The sequence below is a fragment of the Colossoma macropomum genome, unplaced genomic scaffold (assembly GCF_904425465.1).
Source record: "Colossoma macropomum unplaced genomic scaffold, Colossoma_macropomum, whole genome shotgun sequence".
In the NCBI taxonomy this organism is placed as follows: domain Eukaryota; kingdom Metazoa; phylum Chordata; class Actinopteri; order Characiformes; family Serrasalmidae; genus Colossoma; species Colossoma macropomum.
Window position 1 is genome coordinate 17,453,515 of NW_023494808.1, and position 26,885 is coordinate 17,480,399.

General features: G+C 38.9%; 1 protein-coding gene across 1 annotated transcript; it reads right to left on the reverse strand.

The window, feature by feature from the left end:
* On the reverse strand, nucleotides 1–26,885 carry LOC118798022 (coiled-coil domain-containing protein 81-like). Its single transcript, XM_036557323.1, has 14 exons — nucleotides 24,809–26,885; nucleotides 24,600–24,661; nucleotides 23,813–23,966; nucleotides 22,247–22,506; nucleotides 21,533–21,713; nucleotides 21,268–21,373; nucleotides 18,393–18,501; nucleotides 16,064–16,210; nucleotides 13,937–14,044; nucleotides 11,119–11,288; nucleotides 9,743–9,821; nucleotides 7,186–7,412; nucleotides 3,001–3,126; nucleotides 1–516 (listed from the first exon to the last, which is right to left on the reverse strand). Exons 1-14 carry the CDS (start codon nucleotides 24,879–24,881, stop codon nucleotides 378–380), a joined length of 1,941 nt encoding a protein of 646 aa, XP_036413216.1. The 5' UTR covers nucleotides 24,882–26,885; the 3' UTR covers nucleotides 1–377.

Below are 26,885 nucleotides of genomic sequence, written 5' to 3' on the forward strand. Positions count from 1 at the left end.
ATATTTCTGGTTGGTGGACCATTCTACGTCCAGCAGTGACACTGAATTGTGTGTGATCCACTCTGCACTGTGAATGCTCCTCCACCCATTAGACATCAAAAGAGGGACATTTTGTAGCTTTCACACATTTTATTGACTGACAGTTGACATCAGCATGCGTCTGTATGATTGCGTTAGGCCCTGGAGAAAGTGTTAAAGCCCCCAGCGCGGTCGTTAAACTTCCCACCAGACTGTAAACAAAAAGATAAACATTCAAGTTTTAAGGTGTCAAAACTTCAAGTCTTAGAGTTGTAGCATCACAGCTTTTGTCAGTTGCTATCAGTCATTGATTGTTTTAGATTATTTTATGCTCCATTTGCTTGCATTGTTAGAGGAGGCTACACCATCAACCGGGAGCCGGGGATGTAGCGGGACTCCTTCCAGATGTTGCTCTCCCCGCAGTTGCTAGTCTTTCTCTTGCACTGATAGCAGCGGCGATACTGCTCACACTGGTCTATGAGCAGCCCACTGCCTGACCTGACCATACAAGCACATTTCAGTAAAACCATAAGAACCGTACAATAAAACCTTAATGCTTTTACCAGAGGAGGTTTTGTAATGAAAGTCTGACTGGCAAATATGTCAAATTTTAAGTACACTACATGTCCAAAACTGCCACCTGCTTCACCTTTAAGAGTATTAAAAGGGAGTTTGTCCCTGTTTGCTGTTGTAACACAGCCTCCACTCTTCTGGAAAGGCTTTACACTAGATGGTGGAACACTGCTGAGAGGATCTGACCACATTCAGCCACAAGAGCATTAGTGAGGTCAGGTACTGATGTTGGATGATTAGTTATAGATCACAAACGCCACTCCAACTCGTCCCAAAGGTATCAGAAGCTCCAACACTCAGAGAACACAGTTCCACCGCTCCACAGTCCAATGCTGGCGGGCTTTATACCCCTGTAGCTGAAACTTGACATTGTGTGGCTGCTCCAGAACATCCCATTTTAATGGTGATGCTCTCCTATGAAGATTATACAAGCTGTATGTGTGCAATCGAATGTCTGTGTCATCAACTGGTGCACCTTAAAGTAGCTGAATTCACTAGGTAGAAGAGGTGTCTGTATACTTTTGGACAAATAGTGTATAAGTGTAATTTCCCCAGATGGCCTGACTGAAACTAGCAAAGCGTATGCTTAACTAGAAACAACAGATTTACTAGATATTAACAAAAACTGTTAATTGTTGTTATTTAAGTGAACTTTCTCTAAGAGTTTAACGGTTTAAGGATTCATTTACACAGTTGTGCTACTACTCTGGACCATCAGCCATGTGCAGCAAATGAATCAAAGAGAGGAACAGCAAAGCTCTCTCTCAGAGGTTAAACTATAACTTACAGAATAATAATTGCTATAGATCACTACAGGTTTTTTATGGCTTCGCAGCTGCACAATCTAGAGCACCCTAATTTGAATATGCCCAATATATTTCCCACGGAAATCCACCATTAGCATGAAAGCATCGTCAGTTAGAAAGTTTTAAATGTGCTGTTTTAATTAGTGAATCTGTTCTAAAAGATGTCACTAAAGTTTCTGAAAGATTCAAGTCTTCTTTGTGGTCGTTCACCTGCCAACATTATATTCACTGATGCTTGTGGCAGTATATTTTAATGTTCATGTTACGTTAAAAAGTATATGTTTATCTTGCATGAAAATGTTGAGTGAACAGATCTATCTGTGAGATTGTACACAATAAATCACCCATGTGCTAATGTGCAAGTCAACGTCTCCGGCCAGAATCTTTGTTCTTGGCATAGGTTTAGTGAATCACACAACAGCCTATACATCACTTCTTGTTAAAATAACAATTTTTGAAGATAATATTTTACCAGCCATGGTAAAAACCTGTGCTTTAGACTGCAATCGAGTGATGTTTTGTTGCCCTATTCAAGTCAGACAACTGGTACAGGGCTGGTGTAGGTTATACACTATGAAATAAAACAGATTACAAGGCAACTATGATTGATCAGACCTACAATCTGTCTTTATATGTTAGGCCTGTCATGGTCATGAAATTTAAGCTAACTATTAACTATCATAAAAAATAACAGATTTACAATTTAATTCTTGTTTTCGCCGTGTGCAGTAGAACAGAACAATTTGGGTAAAACATCTGACTGAGATTTTTCTGTCCAACATTGCAATTGCAATTTTGTCATGAGTATTTTCTTTAAATTAAGCCCATTCATTTCTTTGGACCTCAGACTTGAACACAGAATCTAATGTGCCAGATTGCCAGTTCACAAGCTCTAAATTATGAGGTTGAATTGAGGTTAAATGCAGCTTTTGTGATTTGAAAATTGCACTCTTTCAAACTAACTTGTTAGTCCTTGTTAGTCCTAGTACAAGCCTAACGTGGCCAGATTGGCTGATTAGCCGTCTTGCTAATCAAAGTGTCCTATTTACCTTCAGTATGTTGTGCCATAAACCCATTCCTCTGAAAGATAATAACTGTGCAAAGCGATTGCAGTCCACTTAAATAAACGCAATCAGCTCAAATACCTGCCATCAGGTGATCATGTAATAATTATGATAGGCCTAATATATGAACATATGTATCCGTCTATCTGATTTTCTACATGACTGAATAGTAACAACACACCATTTGGTCATGTCTGTTATCAGGTTTTGTTAGTTTAATTAGAATAGGACAAATATTACTGTAAAATCTCCGGCTTCAGCAAATTGTAGAACGCAATTTGGTGGGAAATTGTTGCTATCAGACTGAAAACGATGCACACTGCAGATTCAAGCTGCATTAAAAGTAATCACTTCAATTACAGAACCTCCTCAGGTAAATCAAATTAGTATCCAGTTCAAATATGGCTTAAATGGAAGTCGATGCCACAAATCTACACTGTAAAGGCACATGCTCAAAGGCCCAAAGTCTTGCATATTGCTACTGTCTTCTGTACCTTTCAAAACTATTTTCTTCCTCTCTTTCTATCTGTCTGTCTCACCTGATGAAAGCTCTCTCCTCGAGGTCTCGGTGGTGTTTCAAGTCAGCACTGCGGTTCCATGTGTCCTCCAGCGACGCCCGCAGACTACGCAGCCTCTCGTAACAGGAGATTCTGTCTGCTATCAGTCTGCAAAGCAGTGAAGAGTAACAACAAACTGTGAGAGAATTCATTCATAGGCTCTGATAAGAACAAGTGGTGAGTTTGCTTTTAATGTTTATGCTGCGAAACTTTAGAACTCCTTCCCACAAGACATACTTTACATACGTCACAAATGACACTGTTCTCTCTAAACATTTCAGATTTTATTTTTGCATTATTTCATATTATTGTTTTACTGGCACTTATTTGTTATTTATATTTGTTATTTATTTCTTTATTGAAATTTATTGTATTTGCTTTTTTTAATTCACTTAGTTACAAATCCTTGTGTTACTTATCGTTATTCATTTTACATTAATGAAATGGCCATTAACTTATTCATTTTTCAGGAGGATATTTCTGACAAGATTAGATATAAGATAAATCCACTTGTATAAGGAAGGAGAACTCCAAAACTGGAGTTCAAAAAACGTATTAAAAGATAAAGAGAAAATGAGACTCTGTTAACTGTGCAAGACTTGCTAGACCAAAACTGTCACCATCAGATAAACCGTACTTAAAGCTTTCATCTTTGAGAGAGAGGAGAAAATCAAGCTCCACTCTTGATTCAGATCTGAAAACATCCCCAGGTGTTTCTGTCCATCCTTCCACCATGAGAAGACGACTCCACACTAAAAATATTTGTAGCTGTCAAGAAGCCGTTTTTGAGACATCACTGAATGTGTTTGAAATTATGTGGATAGTGAGAAGCAGAAAATGCAACCAACTTCTAAGACTGAACTTTGGAGGTGTGGAAAAATATACCTGCAGGTTTCTCAGAAAAACTGAAAGCAAGTGTCCTGAAAACAACAGAAGCTGTCACAAAGGCAAAGTGTGGACACACTTAATACTGAAAAAATTTTATATTATATTTGGTTGTTGAGGCATCTGTGTAATTTTCTGTTAAATATGTTTTCTGCCTTTTTTTAACACTAAAAAATGAATAATTTGTATTGAATGGTCATGTTACCAAGAAATCAAATAAAAGAGTGGTCTTTGACTTTTGCACAGTACTGTAAATAAAGTTTCTAGGTCATAGCTTTCTTCATTTGCAAATGCAATGAAAACGCCCTTGTTTTTTCCTACAAATCTACTATGAGATCAGGGTGAATTGAACGAAGCCTCCCCTGTTCAGCTATTAGCTCATTCTTCTGCCTGCACAGGAATTGAAGAATCCTGATGCGAATAGTAATGACAGCTGGCTCAAAGCATGTTCAAAGACACTGCTTTTACACCTGGAGCTGTATGTGAATATCATTTTCAGCTAACAAAAAGCACATTGTCATATGAGCACTGATCCTGGCCCTAAAACGTGTACTCATTGGCTGCTGAATTCGTTTCCTTTAGTTTATGTGAACAATCCCTTTCCAAGAATACATCAACACTGCTGAGTTCCAAAGAAGTGAATTTTAGGTGGGACTGCTTATGCTTTTAGTGGACTTGCCAATGTTCAATTGCACACAGCCTGGAAAAGTTTTGTTTATACCAGGTTTACATCCGAAAAAACCTGAATACAGTGCGAGCCAAGAGAACAGCTTGATCTGATCACGTTCCACACTGTATGTGCTGTGTGTGTATCGATTCATTCTTTTCTTGCTGTTCTAACAATGAATGACACAGTGGTTCGCAATCCCAGGGCTGGAAACAATAAGTTCTGTATGTTTTAATGCCTTTCTGATTCAACTTATCAGCTCTTTACACATTTTTCATGAGCTGGTTCAGGGGTGTGTTAGATGAAATGGAAACATTCAAAGCAGGGCTGTGCTGAATAAATGCCGTGTTAAATCATGGTGTAAAACCGACCTTGTATGACTGTCAGTTGCTTATTTTAGGCTCATATCTACAAAGCATCTCAGAGTAAGGGTACACATCTACACCAAATTGCCAGTTTTTAGATACCTCTACTTTGTAGCCACATTTTTGGCCATTTTATCAGGAAATCATCATCATATAGGTGCATTTTGTAGGTTTTAGGCTTGAGCCAATTAATTGCTGATGGTTTCCATCTATCGCAACTGCCAATCGAGCTGGACGACATGCCGGCTGCAGCTTTAAGATGCACAACAGTAATTCTATTTCTCTCAAAATATGTTTTCTTTTAATGTATAATGTTAGTCCATGTCTTGAATCAGCCCTTATATGTTGTCCAGCTTCAGAACATTCTGTAGCAGCGCAACATCGAAAAAGTTCAAACCATTTCAACTTTTGCTGCAGCAGATTCTGACTTGGAGGCACGTCAACCAATAGAAACATGGTCGGGCACAGGCAGAAGAAAATCCAAGATGGAGGAGAGGCCAATCAGTGCAGGGCAATCTTTCCCTGTTCTATCTGATGCCAGACTGCCAGAATTCAAAGATTCTCTGCGTCGTGCGACAGCCTGGCAGTGTCTTTATATACTGCTTTGTCAGTTTCTCACAAATGTTTCGAATCTAAATTTTCCATTAAATTTGAACTGTATAAACTCCACCCCTGCTTCAGCCATGTACATGCCTTCTATACGGACAAGATCTGCTGTGTCTACCGCTCCGTCCTTGCCTTGTCTAGTGTGTCGGCACCCTTACACTGAAAAAAGTCATGCAGCGAACTTCCATGCATGGAACACCTTCCCTCAGGAAATGGAAGGGGGCTTAAAAATATTATGTTATCATTACACCGGTTATTAAAAACAAAAAAGACAATGCGTAAAACCTATAACCTATAAAATGCAATTTATTAAAAATATAGCAAAACCTACCAAACCATATGAAAAACTATTAAACCATACCATGTATATTTTAACTCATGTTAAAATAATGGTGCTGTAATACTAATAAACTGATAAGGGCTAAAAATGCAGTCTACCTTGCACTGCTGTAGCATTAGCTAGTATCAGTTAGGCTTTATACTTCTGTGGAATCTGAAACAGTTCTGTTATTTGACTGTCTAAAGCTATACATGTCAATTACTGTATTGCATATTTTGTTATGTGGCAGTCATGCAAGTTAAGCATAATTTTGTGTGTAGTCAGATGCCCTCTTGCATGCATAGTCATTGACTCATTTATTTCATGTAAGAGATTGTGTGGGCAACCTAACAAACAGCCTTGTTGCTTTGTTACGGTATCAAATATTTATATTCTTACTTGCACTGGAGAAATGATAATTGATTTTGTTTCCTTTCCTACCATTTTCTGGCTGGGTGGCTACACATACCAAGAACAACCAAACCATGCCAAAAATGACCAGACCACACCAAAAAACCCAAATCATACCAAGAACAACCAAACCATACAAAAAACTACCAAACCTCATTAAAATCAAAGTTAGCTCACAGCTTTCTGACCACAATGCATTCATTTTCAGTTTAAGCATGTTTATTTTTAGTTGTCACATAACTTACAGAGCTGAAACAGGTTACTGGAGAAAGGTGCCACAGAGTAAGAAGAGCCTCAGTCTGCCAGCATAAGGAGCAGCCTAAAGTTCATATTTATGTACACTGAAAACACGCCTGATTGGTGTGCTGGTAATGGTAAACTGGAGATGGCTAGGGGGCGCAATCAAGACGATCGGATAGTGCATACGTTCTCACAAGCCTAACAGGTTTACGGTTACTGACTACAGCCCGTCTTTACTGCACAATTTATCAGCCCCACCTCTACACTCTACATCATGAACCAACGCAGGACCTCCACTGACCAGATTATTTAGGGTGGTGGATCATTCTCAGCCCTGCAGCAACACTGACTGGTAGTAGAAAGTCAGTGGGTGTTTCACTGTTATGACTGTATCAGTTACCGCAACGTTGCTGGAGTTTTTAAAATAACTCTTTGTGGTCACAGAGTTGTTACAACATGCAGTTTGCACAATGCTAGAAGCTTCCATTAGCCATTACCCTCAGTGTTACAGTGCAAAAATAAAGAAGGAACTAAAGACACCAAACATGTCTTGTTTCATCAAATACACCTGGGGTGAGGGGGTATTTTGTAAATTTGACTTCTGACTGAACCATCACTATAAGCAGGTATCTCCTATGTGCTTTTGTTGTGTGATTGTGGTTGTATTCACTCACTCTTTGCGGTTGCGGTGCAGCATGTCCCTCTCTGTCCTCTGCTCACTGAGGCGGTTGAACAGCGCCTCCTTCCTCTTGGTGTTGGCTGTGTTCATCTGCTCCTGGAAGAGCCTCCGTGCTCTCTGCTTCTGCTCAGCCAGTGCTTCTGGAGCTCTGTCATACACCCCGAAAACAGGGCCATCAGAGTCAGGCTGTCGAGCGGGGATCCCAGTGCCGCGATACTCCAGCTGAGGAGCATATGTGAAAACATACATACATACTCAAATTACATTTATATGTCATCATGCTGGAACAAAATCCTTATATCTCCAAAATGTTAACTTTACAGGAAAAGGAAGTGGCATTTTTCTGCAATTTTTTATGCACAATTTCTATTTATTTGCTGAGTTTAAATCTACACTGTGTAAATTTTAGGGATTTAGAGACCTCTCTGGTGGAAATGTGTAATTGCATGCAAACTGTGGAAGAACATTTTGTAACACTGGCAGTGCTTCGGAATCTTTTCCCGAAGCGGATGAATCTGATGATTGCAAGAGCGTTGAAAGAGACTCAAAAGAGAACTCAATTTTGTCATGACATATGCAATGCACTATATCGGGAATAGAAGCCATTTGAGATTCAACGACAGTCTTCAAACAGTTGATCATATGCAGTGTGCTCTTGCTTTGATGTAATGAAAACCTGCAGCTACACTGGCCCTTTGTGGAAAAGCTTAAGCACCCCTGCAGTATATATATATACATACATACATGTATATATGTATATAAAATTAGTTGATTATTTGCTCAGAATAATACAGGCCAATTTTTAATCATAACACCAATAACACTGTAATTGTGGCATGTACAAAAGTTTTGTAAAGTCTCATTTGGACTGGCCAAGCAGGTCAGGAATTGTCATTAGTTACTGTCATCTGGAGAAATTTCAGAGAGCAATGAATTCTCTGACTCTTCAAACCTTGTGCTAACACTCAACAAACATGTCAATGAATCTAGCTGAGGTTGACAAAGCAGATAAAGGCCATAAAAAGGCATCTAAGAGCCCCCAGCTCACGATTTTCACTCTCTGAAATGTCATTAACAAATGTCACTTACAAGGAACTGTGGAAGTAAAGGCAAGATCTGGAGGACCGAGACATTAATTATTTTTTTAAATAGTTTGCTGCTGAGGTCATGTTTACTTTTTTTTTACTTCAAAAATCAACAAAATATATAACTTTACCTAAACATTTGCATACAACTGTGTCACAATACTAGTATTTGGTTTAATATTGCATCATCCAGGTAGTAGCAGTACACTATGTCCTGTACTACTGACTAGAGTGAACATACTACTTGTACTAAAAATACGTAGAACACTACGGTAGTACTCAATTTCAAATATAGTGCACGATTCCGTGACTCCTTGACCACCATTTTTATCAACAGTATTTTAACAGTGTTTAACAGTTTTCAAACAGGGCGCAAATTAAGTCTGACAAGTGGGGAGGAGGGGGCCAACCTTGAGAGGGTATAGTCTACATAACAGCAATCTGATTATAAAGCTAGGCAAACGAAGTACATCTACATTTTTGCTTATTTTAACATGATCATCATATAGTAAATAACATTAACAGCATATAAAGCCATTTAGTGATGAACTTTATAACTGTGGGTCACAACAATTGGCATCAATGACTACCTAAACTGAATAACTAAACATACTGATGAAATAACAATCTATTTTGATAGCTTTTTTATAATAAACATCTGACAGCTCTTCAGCAACTTAGTCATTATGAATTAAGCAATGTCTCTGCTTTATAATGACAACAGGCAAAAATATTGTCTCTTCCAAGATAGAATTGTCTATTTCAGATGGCAAACTGTTTCTTAAAATCACTCCATAACTGGATACTGTAACGCAGATAATGTTGATACAAATAAAGGGTGTTGGAGTTAGTTTGTAGGCTGCTTAGCAAAGTGCTGATTCACACTGCCAGAGATTTTTTTAGCCAGAACTTGTACGGCATGTTCACCCATGCGATGACAGTAGTTTGACATTGTGATGCCACTGGTGTGGGGGTTTTATGGAAGATATTCTCAAAAATATGTTACTGGTAATACAAGCTATGCACTTTTTGACGACTATCCCACAGCCCCCTAAAACTATCTTTCGTAATTTCAACAAGTGAGAATGACCCCCCCACTATCCCCCTAATTTTATGCTAGTGCTCAGAAATTAATGGATGCCCTGTTTTTGTTGTTTTAGTTGCCCTTTCATTGTACCACACTCTCCCTCTTTCTGTTTGACTAAAGCTCTGCCTTTCCAATGCTCACAGCTGATGTGGACTTTCTCTTGATTGCTGGAAACACAACTCCCCTGTCTCTCTTCTCCTCTGTCCTGCCCTGCACTACTGCTTCAACCTGCACAAGACATTTCATGCACACCAATAAACTGATGCTTTATTCCCTTAACGTCAGCATACACAAAACCTTTCAGGCTGTTTACAATTCCTCCAATAAGTCTGTAAGCTCCCCAAAAGCCTACATCTGCCTTGTTGTTTTAATTCCCTTACTTGGGTGCTCAGGGCTTCCTGGAGGCTCTTGATGTTCTGCTTCTTCTGATGAAGTTCATGGGATTTTTGTTTCTCAATCCTAAAAAAAAAACAAACAAGAAATCATCTGAGAGACCAAAAGTTCTCAGAAAGTATTTTTTTGCTTAAATATTGCTCTTTGATGGATGGCTAAATATACTAAACAGTAATTCTTCTAAAATTCCCTAGAATTATTACACAAAAGGGAGATTATCTTGACAAATCGGAGCACAATGTCTGACTGTACTGAGATCTCAAGAGGAAACATATCTGAACAGCAGAAAACTTAAGTCTATTTTTTCTTTTCATCTGATCTCATTGTTGCCTAGGAGACTACAGAAATATTACTTTTTTTTTCTTTTTTTATGGGAACAGTTTTTTTTTTAGATTGATGCAGTTTTCCTTTACTCTAAAGGTAGTCTTTGAGCTAAAACACGTTTGTTGTCCAAAATTTGTTTTTATGTTTTGCACTGGAGCTTTTAGACTAATGTAGCTAACAAGTAATGAAAGCGTAACAACACTAATTAGCACTGTGCAAACTGTATGCCTTTATCGTGATACTATATTGAGTTGTTGAGTAAGTAATCTTAACTAGACTTAACTAGTTTTTTAGGTCATATTACAGCTTGCCACAATCTAAATGCTGCACTATGTAAGATGTTTTGCTAAAACTGAAAGTAGCATTACTGAGTCTGGAGGGAAAAACACATTAAAATACGGTGTGTGTGCACTGCTGCAAGTCACCCTGTAAAGCCTGAAATAATCATTAAGAAGTCAGAGTTTTTTCACACCACATCATACGTCTTTACTTTTTAACCTCTTAGGCACAGACTCTAAAAGAAGCCTCGATGTTGAGGTCTCAAATGCAAAATCAGCATTATACTGATGAAGACATGATGACAACAGTAGATAACTAACACAGTCTTGGAAGACACGTCCTTCACCAAGTTATGATGAAGTTCTCTTTGGATACTCCTTCAACACACTAGCAATCACTTGGGGAATGGGACCGAAGCACAAAACACATTAGAAAATATTCTTCCACACGTTGCATGTAATTACACATTTCCACCAGAGAGGTCTCCAAATCACCAAAACTAACATAGTGCAGCTTTAAACGTGTGATGATTTAGGCTTGCAGTTTGCACAGTGTTCATTGGTGACGTATAAGCTTCTACTACTTGTTAGCTAACTTAGCCTTGTGGCTCCAGTGCAAAATCTAAAAAGCAAACTTCGAATAACAAACCCTGATCTTGGCTGATCAATTAATTTTGGCATAAGGTGGAGCTGTGTATCTGAGATTTCTTGCCAAATGTTTGCTTTAAATTTTTCTCTCACTTACCCACATACACACTTACTCATCTGCGAGCTGGATCTGATGCAGCCGGTCAATGAGCTTGTGGTCCCGGAGGCTTTGTGTGAGCTGCTGCCTCCTGCACTCCACCTGCTCCATCAGCTCCTGCATGTATCGTCTCTGCTTTAGAAGTGCCGGAGGGGTGACTGGACGTCCACTAAAGATATACGAGCCCTAAAGGCAGGTAAGTGTGTTGTGTTATCATAATAATAAATCTGGAACCAGGTGTTCGACAAAAACAGAGGACAGGTATCTAGCCCTATTCAACAGAATTTATAGCATCTCTAATACAAACATGAATATTTGGAAAGATGACATGTATATCTGTGGGTGCATGTGTTTTATCGTTGTGGGAATAAAGTACCCCCACAGTGTGAGGAAAATATGAAAGTATGTAGTATGGAAACATTTTGCTTGGACCCCATGGGGACAAAAAGCATCTGTAGCTTTCATTTAAAGTTTAAAATGTTAAAATGATATGTGTGTGATTTCCCCCTTACTGTAAACGTAGTTAATCAGCTAAGACATGTTTGCTGTCTAAAAATTGCGTTTGTTTTACAACAGAGCTACAAAGCTAAAACTGTATGACTGATACAGGAGGGAATTTAGACCATGTTTACACCCGGTCGTTTCATTCGTCTTGAGCATCAGGATTATATCAGGATAGAGTTTATCCACACAAAAATGCAGGTGTAAATGCACCCAAGACGCATTTAAAACAGATGTAAAACAGACTGATCCAACCATTTCATGAGATGATGCATTTTAACCAGAAGTCACATATGACATCAAAACTGCTCCTGGTACTGTGACGGCACCTCCTTCTGCTGTTGTCCATGGGGGGAAAAACAGCAACTTGAGTGCCACTTGATTTGACTCAGAGAAGTTACTCCTCTAAGTTTAATTCAGTAGCTTTTAGTGGCCCAGGCTAGTTAAAATAAGGTGGCAGTTTGATTAATCTTTACTTCGCTTCTTCGTTATTCACCGTCTAGCTACACTGTTATGCTTTTATGCATGTGGTCTCTGACTGTGATGACTATACAGGAGGCTAATTACTCTAAGTAGTTGTCTTCTTGTAAACATTTGTGTATAGCCTGTGCAAGGAACTTAATGATGGCATGAAAAACTGTGATTTTTGAAGCAACAACCAGAAGAGGAAAAATGAAGAAAAACAGACAGTTGTTTTTTGTATATGAGCTAATTTACTTATTATACGCATATGGTTAAAATCTTATCAGGTTACAATTCCAATACAAGACACGTTAAACGATTCAAGACACATGTAAACGTCATTTGCACTGGTGAACCAATTTAGCAGGTTATGCAGATGATCACAGCTGTAACTTTGTAATTAACATATGATCAATGCAATATAAGCACATATTTGGCTGGCATGTTTTTTGTTTGAAAGCCTGTTTCTGCAAGTTATATAAAAAAAATAACTAAATATAAATGTCACTCGTTTAAAATGTGACTCATTTAGTTGACTTATTTTCAAGAGTTTTATTTAGTAAGTCAAAGTACTGAAAAAGACAAAAAATAAGTGTTATTACCCATCATGAAAGTATATGGTCATTATAAACATTACTATCCGTTCTGTGCTGAATCTGTTTGGAAACCGTGTGATGCTGTGAAATCCCTGTTTAATTTCACTGAGCGCATCCAGGTTGTTTGGCGACTGCATGATTTTGAGCATACCATCTTAGCTACTGGCAGCACATCAAAGAATGATGCCATTCCTGCCATCCACACACACAAATAACAGTGAACTGAAACCACAGTGAAGGAATAATGAAGCATGTATTTTAGTAAAGTTTTTACAAAGGATTGCAGAGCCAAAGAGTTTCAATATTTGCTTTTAACAAATATTAGGAAAAGAAAACTGTCAAATCAACATTGTGGCCAAAGCTGCTCACTGATAGTGTAAAATAAATCCAAAATATTAGGAAATAGCAGTTTTAGCAGTTTTCTCAAACTATTTAGTTTCAGTTTTTTGTATCCTTAATCACCTTAAGAATGATGTGAAATGGCAGGTGTTGCTCCACTGAAAATAAATGTGTTTGAAAAACTCTTTTTTCTCTCAGAGCACTAACAATGGTTAGCACGTTAGCACCATGTTAGCACCAAAATAAGACAACACAAGGGAACAAAGACGTTAAACAGAATTTTAAACAGCGAACCGTTAGTATGTACTATCAGATTTGGTAAATGGGAGAAGGTGCGTTATAATAATAATCTCCTCTCTGTCTTCTTTACTAAATCCCCATGACATCCTCTTTTTAACACCAAAATGGAGTTGACAAAATGTTAACTCATAATAGTTACTATAATGGCCCCATAATGGTTTACCAGACGAAAGTATGGACATTCAGACCTTAAGATGGCCACTACTAATGTTTTTAGCTTTGCAACATACTTATGTTCATCCATCAAGTGCAACCCACTTACGGTCATACAGGTTGAGAAACCACAAAAACAATCCTATTTGACATAACAACAGGACTGCAACAAATAGTTGATAATAATTGATAAATTTGTTAGTTAAGTTAAAAGTGTGTAGAAATAGCAAAACCATTCGAAAAACTGATAGATTTACTACTTTCATTAACCCAACTACTTTTATTATGGCACAGGAAAACAAGCATTTGTTTATCAAGCTAAATGCTAAGTTAGCTTGTCACCGGCAACACGCAGAAGCCAGCTCTACACACTGAACTCATAGGAGATTGCGATGATCAGTGGAAAATGTCCATATAGACTGCAATGAAACTAAGAGTGTGTGTATTCATGTGTGTTTTTGTGTGTGTACTACTAAGACTTACCTCAAACCGGGAGGGCTTTGCTGACTTCTTTGCTCTCAGTGCTTCAGCGGTCCCCAGATTAAATGCTGCTATTTTTTTGGTGTTCTCTCGCTTCTCCTCTTGTTCGGCCTGTCAATTCCACAGAGATGCCAAATCAACAGACTGCACATCAGGTATGTGTATGAATGGGTGTGTGCATGCATGTGTGTATTAGGCATGAGCACTAGGGGGCGACGTAATCGAATACTGTGAATGGCTGAAGTTGATGATGCTTTAAATGTGGCAGCCGCTGTGCTGGTAAAGAGAACTGTGGACTAATGTAATTTTAAACTAAATAACAATACATTCTACAAACACATAATATTTTATTGTCTTCTACTATTTACACACTGATTATTAATAAATCGTTAATTGATTTTTGCAATGGCAGAGTCCATTTTTACACGGTCTCTGCTAGGGGTTTCTCAGAGAGCAACACACCCACACTATCTGAGGACAGTGATAAACATTTCAGCCTAGACCAACACAAACTTCAGTGTGAATGGAAGGGGCTAAACTGGTGTATGCTGAATAGCTGGATATACACTATATGGACAAAAGTATTGAGACACCTACAGGAGCTTTTATGACATCCCATTCTAAATCCATAGGCATTAATATGGTGTCGGTCCCTCCTTTGCAGCTACAACAGCTTCCGCTCTTCTGGGAAGCCTTTCTACAAGATGTTGGAGTGTGTCTGTGGGAATTTTTGCCCATTGATCCAGAAGAGCATTTGTGAGGTCAGATGGTGATGTTGGATGAGTGGGCCTGGCTCAAAATCTCTGCTCTGGTTCATCCCAAAGGTGTTTGATGGGGTTGTGGTCAGGACTCTGTGAGGGTCAGTCAAGTTCTTTCACACCAAACTCACCCAGCCATGCCTTTATGGACCTCGCTTTGTACACTGGGTCACAGTCATGCTGGAACAGAAAAGGGCCTTCCCTCAACTGTTCCCACAAAGTTGGAAGCATATAATTGTCCAAAATGTCTTGGTCTGCTGAAGCATTAAGATCTCCCTTCACTGGAACTAAGGGGCCTAGGCCAGTCCCTGAAAAACAACCCCATAGCATCATCCCTCCTCCACCAAACTTTACTCTTGGCACAATGTAGTCTGACAGGTAATGTTCTCCTGTCATTCGCCAAACCCAGACTCGTCGATCAGACTGCCAGAGAAGTGTGATTAGCCACTCCACAGAATACATTTCCACTGCTCCTGAGTCCAGTGGCAGCATGCTTTACACTACCAAGCAGGACAGAAATGTGACAAACTGACTGGCAGAGGTGGCATCGCATTGCAGTGCCATGTTTAAATCGCTGAGCTCATCAGTACGACCCATTCTACTGTCAGTGTTTGTCTATCAAAACTGCAAGGCTGTGTGTTTAGTTTGATCCAGCTGTTAGCAATGGGTGTGACTGAAACACAAACTCAATTATTAGCAAGGGTGTCCCAATACTTTTTGTCTATATAGTGTATGTAAATGCTTTGTTTTTGGTACATTACAACAGTGAAATCAAAACAAGTTATTTTTGCACTTTCGCCTCCATACATGGGCCTTGTGGCTATGATAGTCAATGGTACTTTTTTAATTTTAAGTACTTATAAACTGCACCATAGTCTTTTTATAGAAGATTTTTCCAGAATATGGGCCCTTTGATGAGAACAATCAGATGTGATTTCATGTTCTGCTTTTTTCACATCAAACATCAGTGCACATGCAATCAGTCATGATCTTTCAGCGTAGGCAGTTAACTTGATGATAAGATATGCACATGTGGGAGCTTTCAGGGCAGAGGATTTGTTCTCACTAACGGCAGATATTTACAAACATGAAAGTGAACGGACAAGGCTGAAAAAACAGATCTGCAGCTTTTAGGAAAAAACAGCCACCATAAAGTGCTTGTAGTTTTCAAAAAATTGGCCCCACCTATAAGATACATCACCAGTAAGAGGGTTTTCCTAGTCCTTAAACTTTAAAACCTCATTCTAGATACTACTGCGGTACGACTGCAGGAGGCAAATAAGCATATGTACAACAGATGTAGCAATGGAAAATCTTTTTCACACTTTTCATTTTGTCCAGTGTACCTTTAATTTCACCTTTAAGCTCTCACCTGCTCTTTCTGCAAAAACTGCTCATCTTTGTGTTGTTCAGCGAGCATCAGGACTTTCTTTTCCTCCTGCTCTTCTCTCCGCCTCTCCTCCGCAACATACAGGGGCACGTTACGCTGCGCTCGCTGCATACACAGGTAGCATAGCTCCTACAAAGTTACACACACATGCACATGCAAACTGGTGAACCACATGTGGGCATCCTTGGTGGCGATCCAACTGTACTGATTTTGAATTTGAATACAGCTGATCAACTGAATACAACAGATTATAAATAAATTCTCAAGCTACTCTGAAACACAAAAACCCAAAAAAACAAAAGCTGTTTTACCATTTTTATTGTCTATATTCTAGGGGAGTCACAAGGTCATGTTAATCTTTTTTTTTTTTTCGATACAGGGTTTGCAAAATGATCTGCGCTGTGAATTGCATACAGTAGATTTAATGCTTTAAAATGATGGAAAATGAAAATAATTTCTGACCTGGAAAAAAATGGTTAGCCTACCTTGAGCTAATTTAAAGTTAGCCTCTTTTTCAAATTGTCTGTTCTACCTTAAATGATGCAGCAGAGACACTCTATAAGAAGCCAGTAAATAAGAAGTTAATTTCAGCTTTGTCTACCTTGGATGATTGATTAGCAGAATCAGAATGAGTGCAACAAATAACTTAACAGGGGTGATTTTAGCTTCCGGTTTGCACCACTATTTGGTTGGAGAGTCCTGGATTCTGCAGTTTGCTGGGAGCGACTAAGCCACATTAGATAATGCCCTCTCATTCATTTCAGCCAGAAGGTAAGAACCACACTTTATATTAAAATACAAATGAAACAGAAAATGCCAGTTTTCCGTCAACTAGCACTGCTGTCTTTTTTTGGGGAAAAAACAACAGAAAGAAAGTAAAAGCAAAATATTTTAGGATTTCTTTTCTAACTCTGTATCAAAAATTTGTTATGACCAAATCTGGCGATACGTATCCTATTATGAAATGTGCGTGTTGTTACACCTCTACTGTATTCTTTTACTGTATAAAGAGTTCACTTCTATTCATTCTAGTTACACCTGCGTATTTAGTGTATTTTTCTGCATGACACCAAAACAGTATAATCGAATCGAACCACGGTTATCTGAGAATGCCGGCCTGCTGAATTTCAAGCTCTGCTGTCTTTGAAATGTCAGACTATTTCACGGCACTTGGCTAAAGCTGTCACAGAGAGCCACTGTGATTAACCCCTGTATAATGTGCGCTGCACAGGGCTTATGCTCAAATGGTAGATTCCCTGCTGCAGTGATGATAGTGCGTGCGCTATCTGTTTAATCGATTAATCGGGAGCGTTAACGCGTCAACATTGATAGCCCTAGATATAATGCATTTTTTGCTAACTTTAGAGGGGCTTGGATAATATTTTCCTGCTTTGGGCTTTCTGATCTACACTAAGGCCCTGACGTGCAGATTATGGGGGATTGCTGTCACATGTGAGGAGTGGCTAGTACCTGCCATAAATTCCTCTAGCTTTTTTAATATTGCTGTAGTCCTCTTAATAACTTCCCTGAAAAGTTTTCTTTGTGTCCTGTCATCAACTTGTGAGGATTTTCCAGATCTTGGTAATGTCTGTGTGGTCCCTCCTATTTTCCATCTATTGATGAGAGTCTTCAGAGGGCCTTTTAACAGTAAGATTCTACAACCTCTTTGTGAGCTCCTCATGGACCACAGCTATCCCAGAAGGAGGCAAACATGAAAAAGTCAAGAACAGCTACAGGAAGAGCTTATTTTTATTCAGGTTAATCATAATAACTTTCACTGAGCCATTTGTATTTTGAATGTGATTTGCAGCTACAAGCTCTATTATAAAGGGTGTGTTCACATTTATGCAAGCAGAGAACTGTACGTTTTTTTTTTACATTTTTTCCTGATAATTAACTATTACATTTTGTGGGTAGCAAGGATCCCATGAAAGAGAGGAAAAAAGATTCTTAATCTCCCGCTTTATATCACAAAAAATGCAATTTCAATAAAGGTGTGCAGACTATTTATATCCACTGTACACTCCCTGAAAGACCAACCTGAAATATCACAACAGAACTTTTTATTCTTTTTTAAATGCTCCCAGACGGATTTCTTAGATGTGTTCTAAACCAGCAGTGCCCAACCCTGGCCCTGGAAAACCCAGTAGTGCATATTTTAGCATTTTTCCTACTCTAACACAACTAATCCCACTAATCAGCTCATTAACAAGACCTTCAGTTGAAGTGGGTGAGTTAGAGCAAAGAAAACATTTAAGCCTCTAATTTAAATAAAGAAATGGAAAGAATAAATACATAAATTGAGGCTTACCTGTCCGGCTCGAGCGTGGTCATGACAGGCCGGATTAGAGGAGGGTTCTTCTCTCTTTACTTCCACTTGTTCAACAGCACCATCTGGTGGCTGAGAGAATCCAGCATGTCTATATATAAGGAGGAGATATGTCAGGTTTTTGTCATCTCTTATCTTTTACACTTCAAGGAAAAAAGAACAAATTTGTACAGTGTACGTTTTGCTGTTCCAAGTTAATGAGGTACAGCATCTCATATAAGGTACAGTATATCAGTATATCATATGCTAGCTGCACACAATAAATTATTGCTATCTTTTGTGTTTTTATTCTTAACAATATCAAATTAATTCTTGCTGGTATGTCAAATATTATGTGTTTAAAATGTGCAGGTATTTGAATAGTAACAATGGTTAAAATGCTCATCCCTAGAACTTAATCTGCTTAATTAATTCACTTCAGCAATAAAGTGAGTGTAGTTTTTATACAGAAATTGATTTTTTTGTGTCAAAAGACACAACCCATTTGAAGAAATAATTAGGTGGTTCTCTGTGGTACAGCTGAAATCCCACAAAAAACCTTTATCCTTTATTTTTTTAAGCTGTAGCTAAAAGACATTAAGATGCTTAAAAAATGCGATTATGTGCTGGACAGAATAACAAATCAAAGTATTTTTAGCTTCAAAGGAAACTTCCCGCTCTGAAAACCGGACGCAAAACTGAACGGAAAAATGGAAAAACCACATCAATATTTCATGAATTCTCCTAAACCTGTGTGGCAGAGAATGAAAGTCAGTCTATCAACGTGTCTCCCACTGAGTGGTAATCTAAATCCAGTCAGTCGCTGCACTGAAAGCAAGCACAGCTCAGCTTTGCCGTGAGTGCTAGTGAATGGCCCTCTAATGCTCAGCATGTATAATGCATCCAGGAGCCCAGTCTGCTTTTCACTGTGATGTAGAACAACGCTGACAGACAGCAGTGTCCTCTACAGGGTTTTCATTTTCAGTGCTGGCAGAATTGGGCTGCACGATGTGGACGAAGTACTAGCAATGCAATTACGGCTACAGACAGCACTGTTTTTTTTCCAGTATTTAGTAAGCCCAAATTTTGCCTCCATTCTTTTTGGGAGACTTTCTTTCAGTTTATCTGCAGAGATATTTTTTCACACCTCCAAAGTTCAGCTTTAAACAGGGTTCAACGCAAACTTTTTTCCGATCAAACAAAACTGCTCAAATTCCTGCCACTTAATTGTATTTCTGTTTTATTATAAATACATTCACATTGAAGTTATCAATAATCTTAACATTACCATTTGCATAGTAAATATTACCTTACATCTGTGAACTTTCTACTTCTAGTTTAGAACAAACTAATACTTAACTACTGGTATGAATGTAAACACAGAGGTATCCCTCAATTTGCACATACTGCAAAGTCCAATATTCCAGTATCAATCAACAAATGATATACTGTGCAGGCCTGTGGCAGAGCCGCTATTTCTCTTGTTGCTCATGTTTGCTGTTAGAATCTGACAGTAGTCATACTGGTTCTGTGACAGTTTAAAGGCAGTCTCTATAGAGATCTTAGGTTACACAGACCTTATTTAACTCAGGACAGGACTAGACTCTGCGGGAGTCTAGTCTACCCATGTGACGCTGGTTTGATGACAGGTGAACACCAAGCCCATATACAAAGTCTGCACGACTGATCTAGACGCCCAAGGGTTGTAACATTAAGCCTCTAGGTCCTCTGACCTAACGCGCATTTTTCTAAGCAAGAAAATCAAAACTATTAAAAAATATTTGTGAATATTGCTGCTGGATCGTTTCCACCAAACAAAACGTTTTACACAAGTATATCCTGTCCTGAAGCTATATAAGTCTGGTTTTATCCAATAATAACATTGTGTTTGACACCTTTCCATCAAGAATTTAATGTCAGTGTTCACATACTTTATTTATTTGGCTTCTCTGGTTTTTCCATAGCTTTCTGAAAAGAGTGACGATAAACAGACAGAATATACAGGGAATTGATACTTATCAGACAGTTTGTGATCACATCTCAGCTAATCGCCACACATGAGAACAGTCTTTATTTTATTTAAATGACCTATTCGCAATTGTTATGTTAGTAAATGAAAGGTTCCTCCTCTGTGGCAGTTATTCTTTTTCCTGTTACCTCCATTCTCCACTACATTGTTTTGCAATGTGTACAATTTATCCACTGAAGTGAAACAGAATAAAGTTTTGCTGATATTTGAAACATGGAACAGTCAATTGCCATTTCCAGCTAAAAAAAACACATTTTCTGCATCAGACCTCTCACATGGAAACCTGTCTGCTAATTTACTGAATGTAGGAAGTTTGGCCTGTTTCATTAATGCAGCTCTGCAACGTTCATTACTTTCTATTTTTATTTTGATTCGTTTTTGTTTTTATTTTTTTAGGTTTTCAATTTCAGTTTAGTTTCAGTTTGTTTTAAAAGAGCTTTTTAAAGAAGATTTTAGTTTATTATAGTAAACATTTTACCAGAACAAGGTCAAACTCAAAGTAAATCCATATTGAACCTTCCAATGTTGTTTCAATGAAGTGCTTAGCAAGACTGAAAGCTTTACGCCAAGACATCACCATCTCCTGGGTATTTAAAGTCTGATGAGGAGTGCTTCATGCACTGTAAAAACTACAGTGCTTTTCTCTGAATTAGTTTTAGTTAGTTTTGCAGTGTACATTAAAGTTGATTTTGTGTTTTTGAAACAGTCATTTTCATTTTAATACAGTTAACAAGTAATTTTTTCACTGCTAGATTTTAGTAGTAGTTTTCATTAATGATAACAACCCTGGTGTCCTCAGATCTTCAGTCATATCTTTTATATTCACTCTAACAATTGGGTCTAACGTACCTTTCTGGATCTGGTAAAGCCTTGGCATCTGGTTCATCTGTGGAGAGGTCTGCATTTGTTTTAGCTATGGGTAGCCTGGACTTGGGTTGTGCTGAGAGTTTGATCTCTACAAACCACGACCACACACACACACACACACACACACACACACACACAAGAATCCAAGGTTAGTTCCTCAAACTCAAAACCAGTCTAGTGTTGCACTTTAAAATTGCCTCATGCACTGAAACTTCTTTTTCATTCTATTAAAAGGCCTGATTAACACCGTTTTTCTTCTCCTCTTCTCTGTCATTAGGCTTGGCTGGTGGGTCTGTGCTTTCGTCCTCATCTGCCTCTCTTGGTGACTCTCCTGAGGAGATTTTGGGGAGCAGGATGGCATTGCTGGTCATGGGTCGTTGGAGACTGGAAAGTTTCCCAGAAACTACAGAGCAGCTTGTTCCAGGTCTCTGCAAAAACAAGTTCAATGTTTCTACTTAAGAGCAAATTAGGAAGCCACTTTTCAACTTCCTGTCTTTTGGCTTTTGATTAGTAATTTTTCACAAAAGCATCAGACTCTTGGCATGCCTTAATAGGGGACTATGTTGTCATCACAAATGGCTTTTTAAAAATATGTCAGGTCAAAATCTCATCTCAATACTATCATAAAACATCTTCTTTGGCATCAGTCAGCATATTCAGAACCATTCAATGTGTCAATGTTTTTGTGAAATAACTTTAATAGGCATTAAAGACTATGGACGTCTGGTTTCTTTCATAATCACCGTGAACAGTTCTGACTCTGAACCATTTCAATTGAACTATTTATCTTTAAATGTTTTCACCACGTAAAAAAGACCTGTTTTAAAATGTGTCAAAATACACATAAAAAATAAAATACACAAAAATACTTAACTTCAGACCCACCACTCTTAGTCACTTTACTGAAACACAAATTTTAAACCGCAGATTTATGTATGCAAACATAGCCAATGCGACTCACGTTGGTTAGGGCCCATAAAAGTTTCCCAGTGCCATCCATGGCAGAGATAAAGTCCTTGTAGAACTTCATCTTGACGTTGCTGTGGTGGAACGAGAGGACACCAATGCCTCTGAAGGTGAAGACAACAGTGCGCTGGGTGGAAACAGCACGGAGCAGCAGGAGAAGCGTCTCCCGGATGCAGCCCTCCACCACGTCCCGGTCAAACGGGCTCTCCGTGGACAGGGCTGTGAAGTTGAGCGGCACCACTGGAATGTCTCCTGCTGTGCCATCAAGCATTGCATTGTTAGAATGTTCATTGAGACCTCTACTGGCCCCCTGTCGCAGCCTCTATTATTCACTCAGCAGGCTTCTCTAAAACTGCTTAAACTCCCTGCATGACAGAGTTTAGTGTTTTCCTTGTTTTAACTCCCCAGTGTGTTGAACCGACTTATCAGCTAACTACTGAGCCCTTCATGAGTTGACCCCAGCGTATTAAAGCAGGGAAAACACAAAAGCGTGTGGTGCTGTGGACCTCTAAGAATGCAGCGGGATTCGACTGGCTTATACTCTGGACCAAACAGAGCGTTGTTAGGGACAGTTTACAAAGATTTTGAAGGGCAAGGCTAAAGCATTTTTTCATAGGAAAACTGTACAATGAATGTTTTTTGTAAAATTACTTTTTTGTAATTCAAGTTACTAGGTAACTAGCAGTCTGGGATTCTGAAGACTGTGTAGTGCTGCTATTTTTATTCGTTTTATTTGTGGACATACAACACTGACAAAATCCTGGTTACCTACAGCTTGTATTTAGTAATGCATAGAATCTGTTTAAGATATAAAACTTTATGAGTAAAAGAAACAACCTGCATTTAAAACCTGCCCTTTCATTTTGAAGTACAGGGTGATTCAAAAAGATGAATCCGATTTCAAAGCGCCATATTTTTACAACCATGAGGCGCCTGGGAACCAATCACATACCAATTGAAAGAGGGGGTCACAGAGTTTCTGGCTGTCACTGGAAGATGGCTCCCTTCAGTCTCTGAGGAGATGGCGACCCCTGAGCAGAAAGCGTTTTGCGTTCTCTACTTCAATAAGAGTGAATCTGTCATAACTGTGCAACGTGATTTTCGTCGGCAGTGAACCTCCAACAGGTCAGAGCGTTCGTCGTTGGTTCTACAACACTGGATGATCTCCGAAATTGCACTGAAAGAGCCATGAGTGCAGCGACACCCAACATGCTCAGTCGAGTATGGGATGAATTTGACTATCGTGTTGATGTTGTCTGTACAGCTGGAGGAGGTTCACATTGAGCACTTTTAAAATGACATAATAAACTTCATGCTCATTTAAACCATTCACAATTTACTGCATTGTTCTGTAATGATTTACAAGTGAAATAAATCATTTTGAAATCAGATGAATCTTTTTGAATCGCCCTGTACTTTGTAGGATTTGAGTGCAATAAAGAGGTGTCCTTAACACTCAAATTGCTATAGAGCTCATGCTAAGTGCTCCAGTTGCAAGAACCAAACATAAGTAACCAAGCATAAGCCAGTCTTTTGGTACTGGCCAATGTGATACACTCACCTGCAGCAAGAGGTTTGGTCTGTTTGAGGCCATGAGACTGGGAAAGTCTCTCAGATAAGAGGAAGACGGGACGCTGAATGAGCACATACTTGCTGCCCACATCAAGTTTCATCTGAGAGAAGGTAAATGTTCCCAAGCCAGAAATGCACACCCCCTAAAACACATTAGACCTGATTATGATGGGACCAGGCCTGGAACTTCAGTTTATGTCCTCACAGTTTTTTTTAGGAACCAGGAGTTGCAATTTCTACATCACAAATATAACCACTTCATTTACTATCCAAACGACCAGTGAAGCTACACGTCTTCTGAGTTTTTATACGTAATGTTGATGATGGTCAAATAGTGGGAAATCTTCAAAAATGTTTTTTTTTTTGGACTATTTTGCCTCATGACATCCTGCACCTCCACCACGAAAGTGTTCAAATAAATGGCTTAACAAGACGTTTAAAGTTTAACTTGAACTTTATCACAAAACTATCATAAAACAGTGTGTCAGACATCCACAGTGCATTCATAACCATGACTACTTGTGATGTAGCTTTAAGAATCACTAAACTCTTCAGACGTCTGGTTCCTATCACCACCACTATGAACAATTCCGACTCTGTAAGTTTCTCTAGAACAGAGTATTTCACACCAAACCACTGTGAAGGACTTTGTTTACATCTCAAATCACTTAATTATATGGAACTTTCAAAAAACCGGTGGATTTCCCCTTTTACGTCCAAAGTGAAACTTCTACCATTTGGATGTTTTGCCCATTCTGACCACGGCATCCTCTCACCTTCTGCATGGTCATCTGGCGCTCGATGAAAGATGCCACGTTTGCCCAAATAGCTTCCACATCTGCGTAGGAACAGAACCTTTAATCATACTTTGTCTAGGAATATTTTATCTTTCGCTCTTTTTTGAGAGACAGCATCAGTGCACATATTACACATTACACTGAACTGCATGACTGAAGTCGTTAACTAGCAGAGGGCGCCGAGTTACCGTGCTCGGTCAGCCGGGCGAGGGTCGGGAAGGCGTTCCGCTCCGACACCACGGCGAGGAGAAAGTCAGTCATGGCGAGAAAAACAGCTCAGAGTCGCGCTGGCAGACAGAAACCAGCGCTTTACTGCACTTTAGTGTGATTAACGCTGACCCCGTCGTCTTCTCCAGCCATTCTGTGGATAAATCTGGCGGGAAATGCGCTCTCGCGCTCCTTCTCGAGCTGTAGAACGTTCCTCTGGTTGCTATGGGAGGACGTCACAATAAACTCAAACCCCCAGCAATGCCACTTTCCTCTATTCTCTCATTCTCTATACGGAGTCTAGTGGATACTTAAAGAAGTACAGAGTGCGGCCACATCCAACACACTGTACTTCAGCACTTAACCGCCTCAAACTGGGCCATTTTACACTGTAAACCCTGACAAGTTCAGTTCACTCAAACTTTCTGAGGTAACTCGTTGCCTCAAATGAATTAAGCCTTGAAAACTACACATAAGTTGAACACACTCCAGTTGAACAGTGTAAGTAAACATGACCCAGACTACACTCCCGTAGAAACTTGGGCTTTTAAGCTAAAGTAACTCATACAATGTTTAACTCATTTTTACATCAGTGACATTATTATAATTATACAGGTTGAGATGTAGAAAAAACTATCAAAAGAGCTTTCAGTTACATACTCTTACACCAACTTTGCTAAAACTACTGACCAAGCAGCAAATTCAGGTGTATTGTTACAGCTACACTGACTACTCAGCAGAGACACTAAACACATTCATGGTTAGAGTGTCAAAAACATGTAAAGTGCACCCAAACTTGCATTTAAGCATATATATATATAACGTGAATGTGTTATTTGTTTAAAAACAACATCTGTAGGAAAAATAAGAACAGAAATCAGCTAACTTGCTAGGAATTCTGCGCGACACTGACCCGTACTCTCTCAGTTCGTGGGTTTTTTAGAGTTTGTTCTTCTCCCAAAAATAAGTACACTTGAATTTTCAACCTGGCAGTACAAACAATTCGCCTGGATTGAGGGATAACAACTGATAGCATGAAAGTAAATCATTATAATTTGATAGTAATTTAAGCACAAATAACGTCAGGGCTTTCAGTCTATAAGCGGAACAATTATCAGGCCCCAAAACAAGTACAATCACAACAGGCTGTCTGTTTTCTTCCCATTTGTCATGTCATAAGTCAGGAAGTGGTCTCCTTCAGCTTCTTGCCTGTTTAGTAACACATTTTTTTATTAGGCTCAGACTTACAAGAACTCAAGGATCAATGAGTTTATTTTTTTGTTTGAATTGGCCAAAATCTTCTCACCTGACTGGTCTTCTACAAAGCTGCCATCTCATAATTACCATGTATAAATTGAAGAGTTAAGTGATATAAAACTGCGCTACACAACGCAAATTTTAGCTATATAGAGTAAAAACAAACTATAGCTAACACTGATGTGATTGTTTCAAAATACTTTATAGAAATATGAAAATAATCTGTGAAGTTTCTTAAAATTCTTCAAATAGTTGGCTCTTCATCTAGATAACATTCATCCTGTATAGTCAGGTGGCCTATCCTCTTTTCTTTGCCCCACAAACTTAAAGTTAGCTAGCTAACAAGCAACCGGCTAATAACTTGATAGCCAACTATGTTGACCATAATTTGCACAAATCTATACTGTAGGTAGATACTTTGCTCTGTGACTACTTACTGATTCAGACTGTATATTCTACATTTTAAATAAGGCCTAATTTTCATTTTTGTGAGCTTTTAGCCAAAATCCTGTCACAACTTCAGCAGTTACTGACTGGCATTACTTTGCAGAGTGAGGAGCACCAGAGCCCCACCCCCAGGTCTGATATGACTGGCTTACAACTTAAGAGGTCTGATATGATTGGCTGAGCTGGCATTACATGGTTCCCCTCCTGTTATGTTAGAAAGTCTCAGGTGGTACCAGAGAATTTGTAGACAGGAGAACTGCCACTCAGCAATGTCTTCCAGGTTTATCAAACACTAAAGGGCGCCCAACAGCAAGTCCAAAATTAATGGATTAATATGGAGCATTTGAGCAAAAT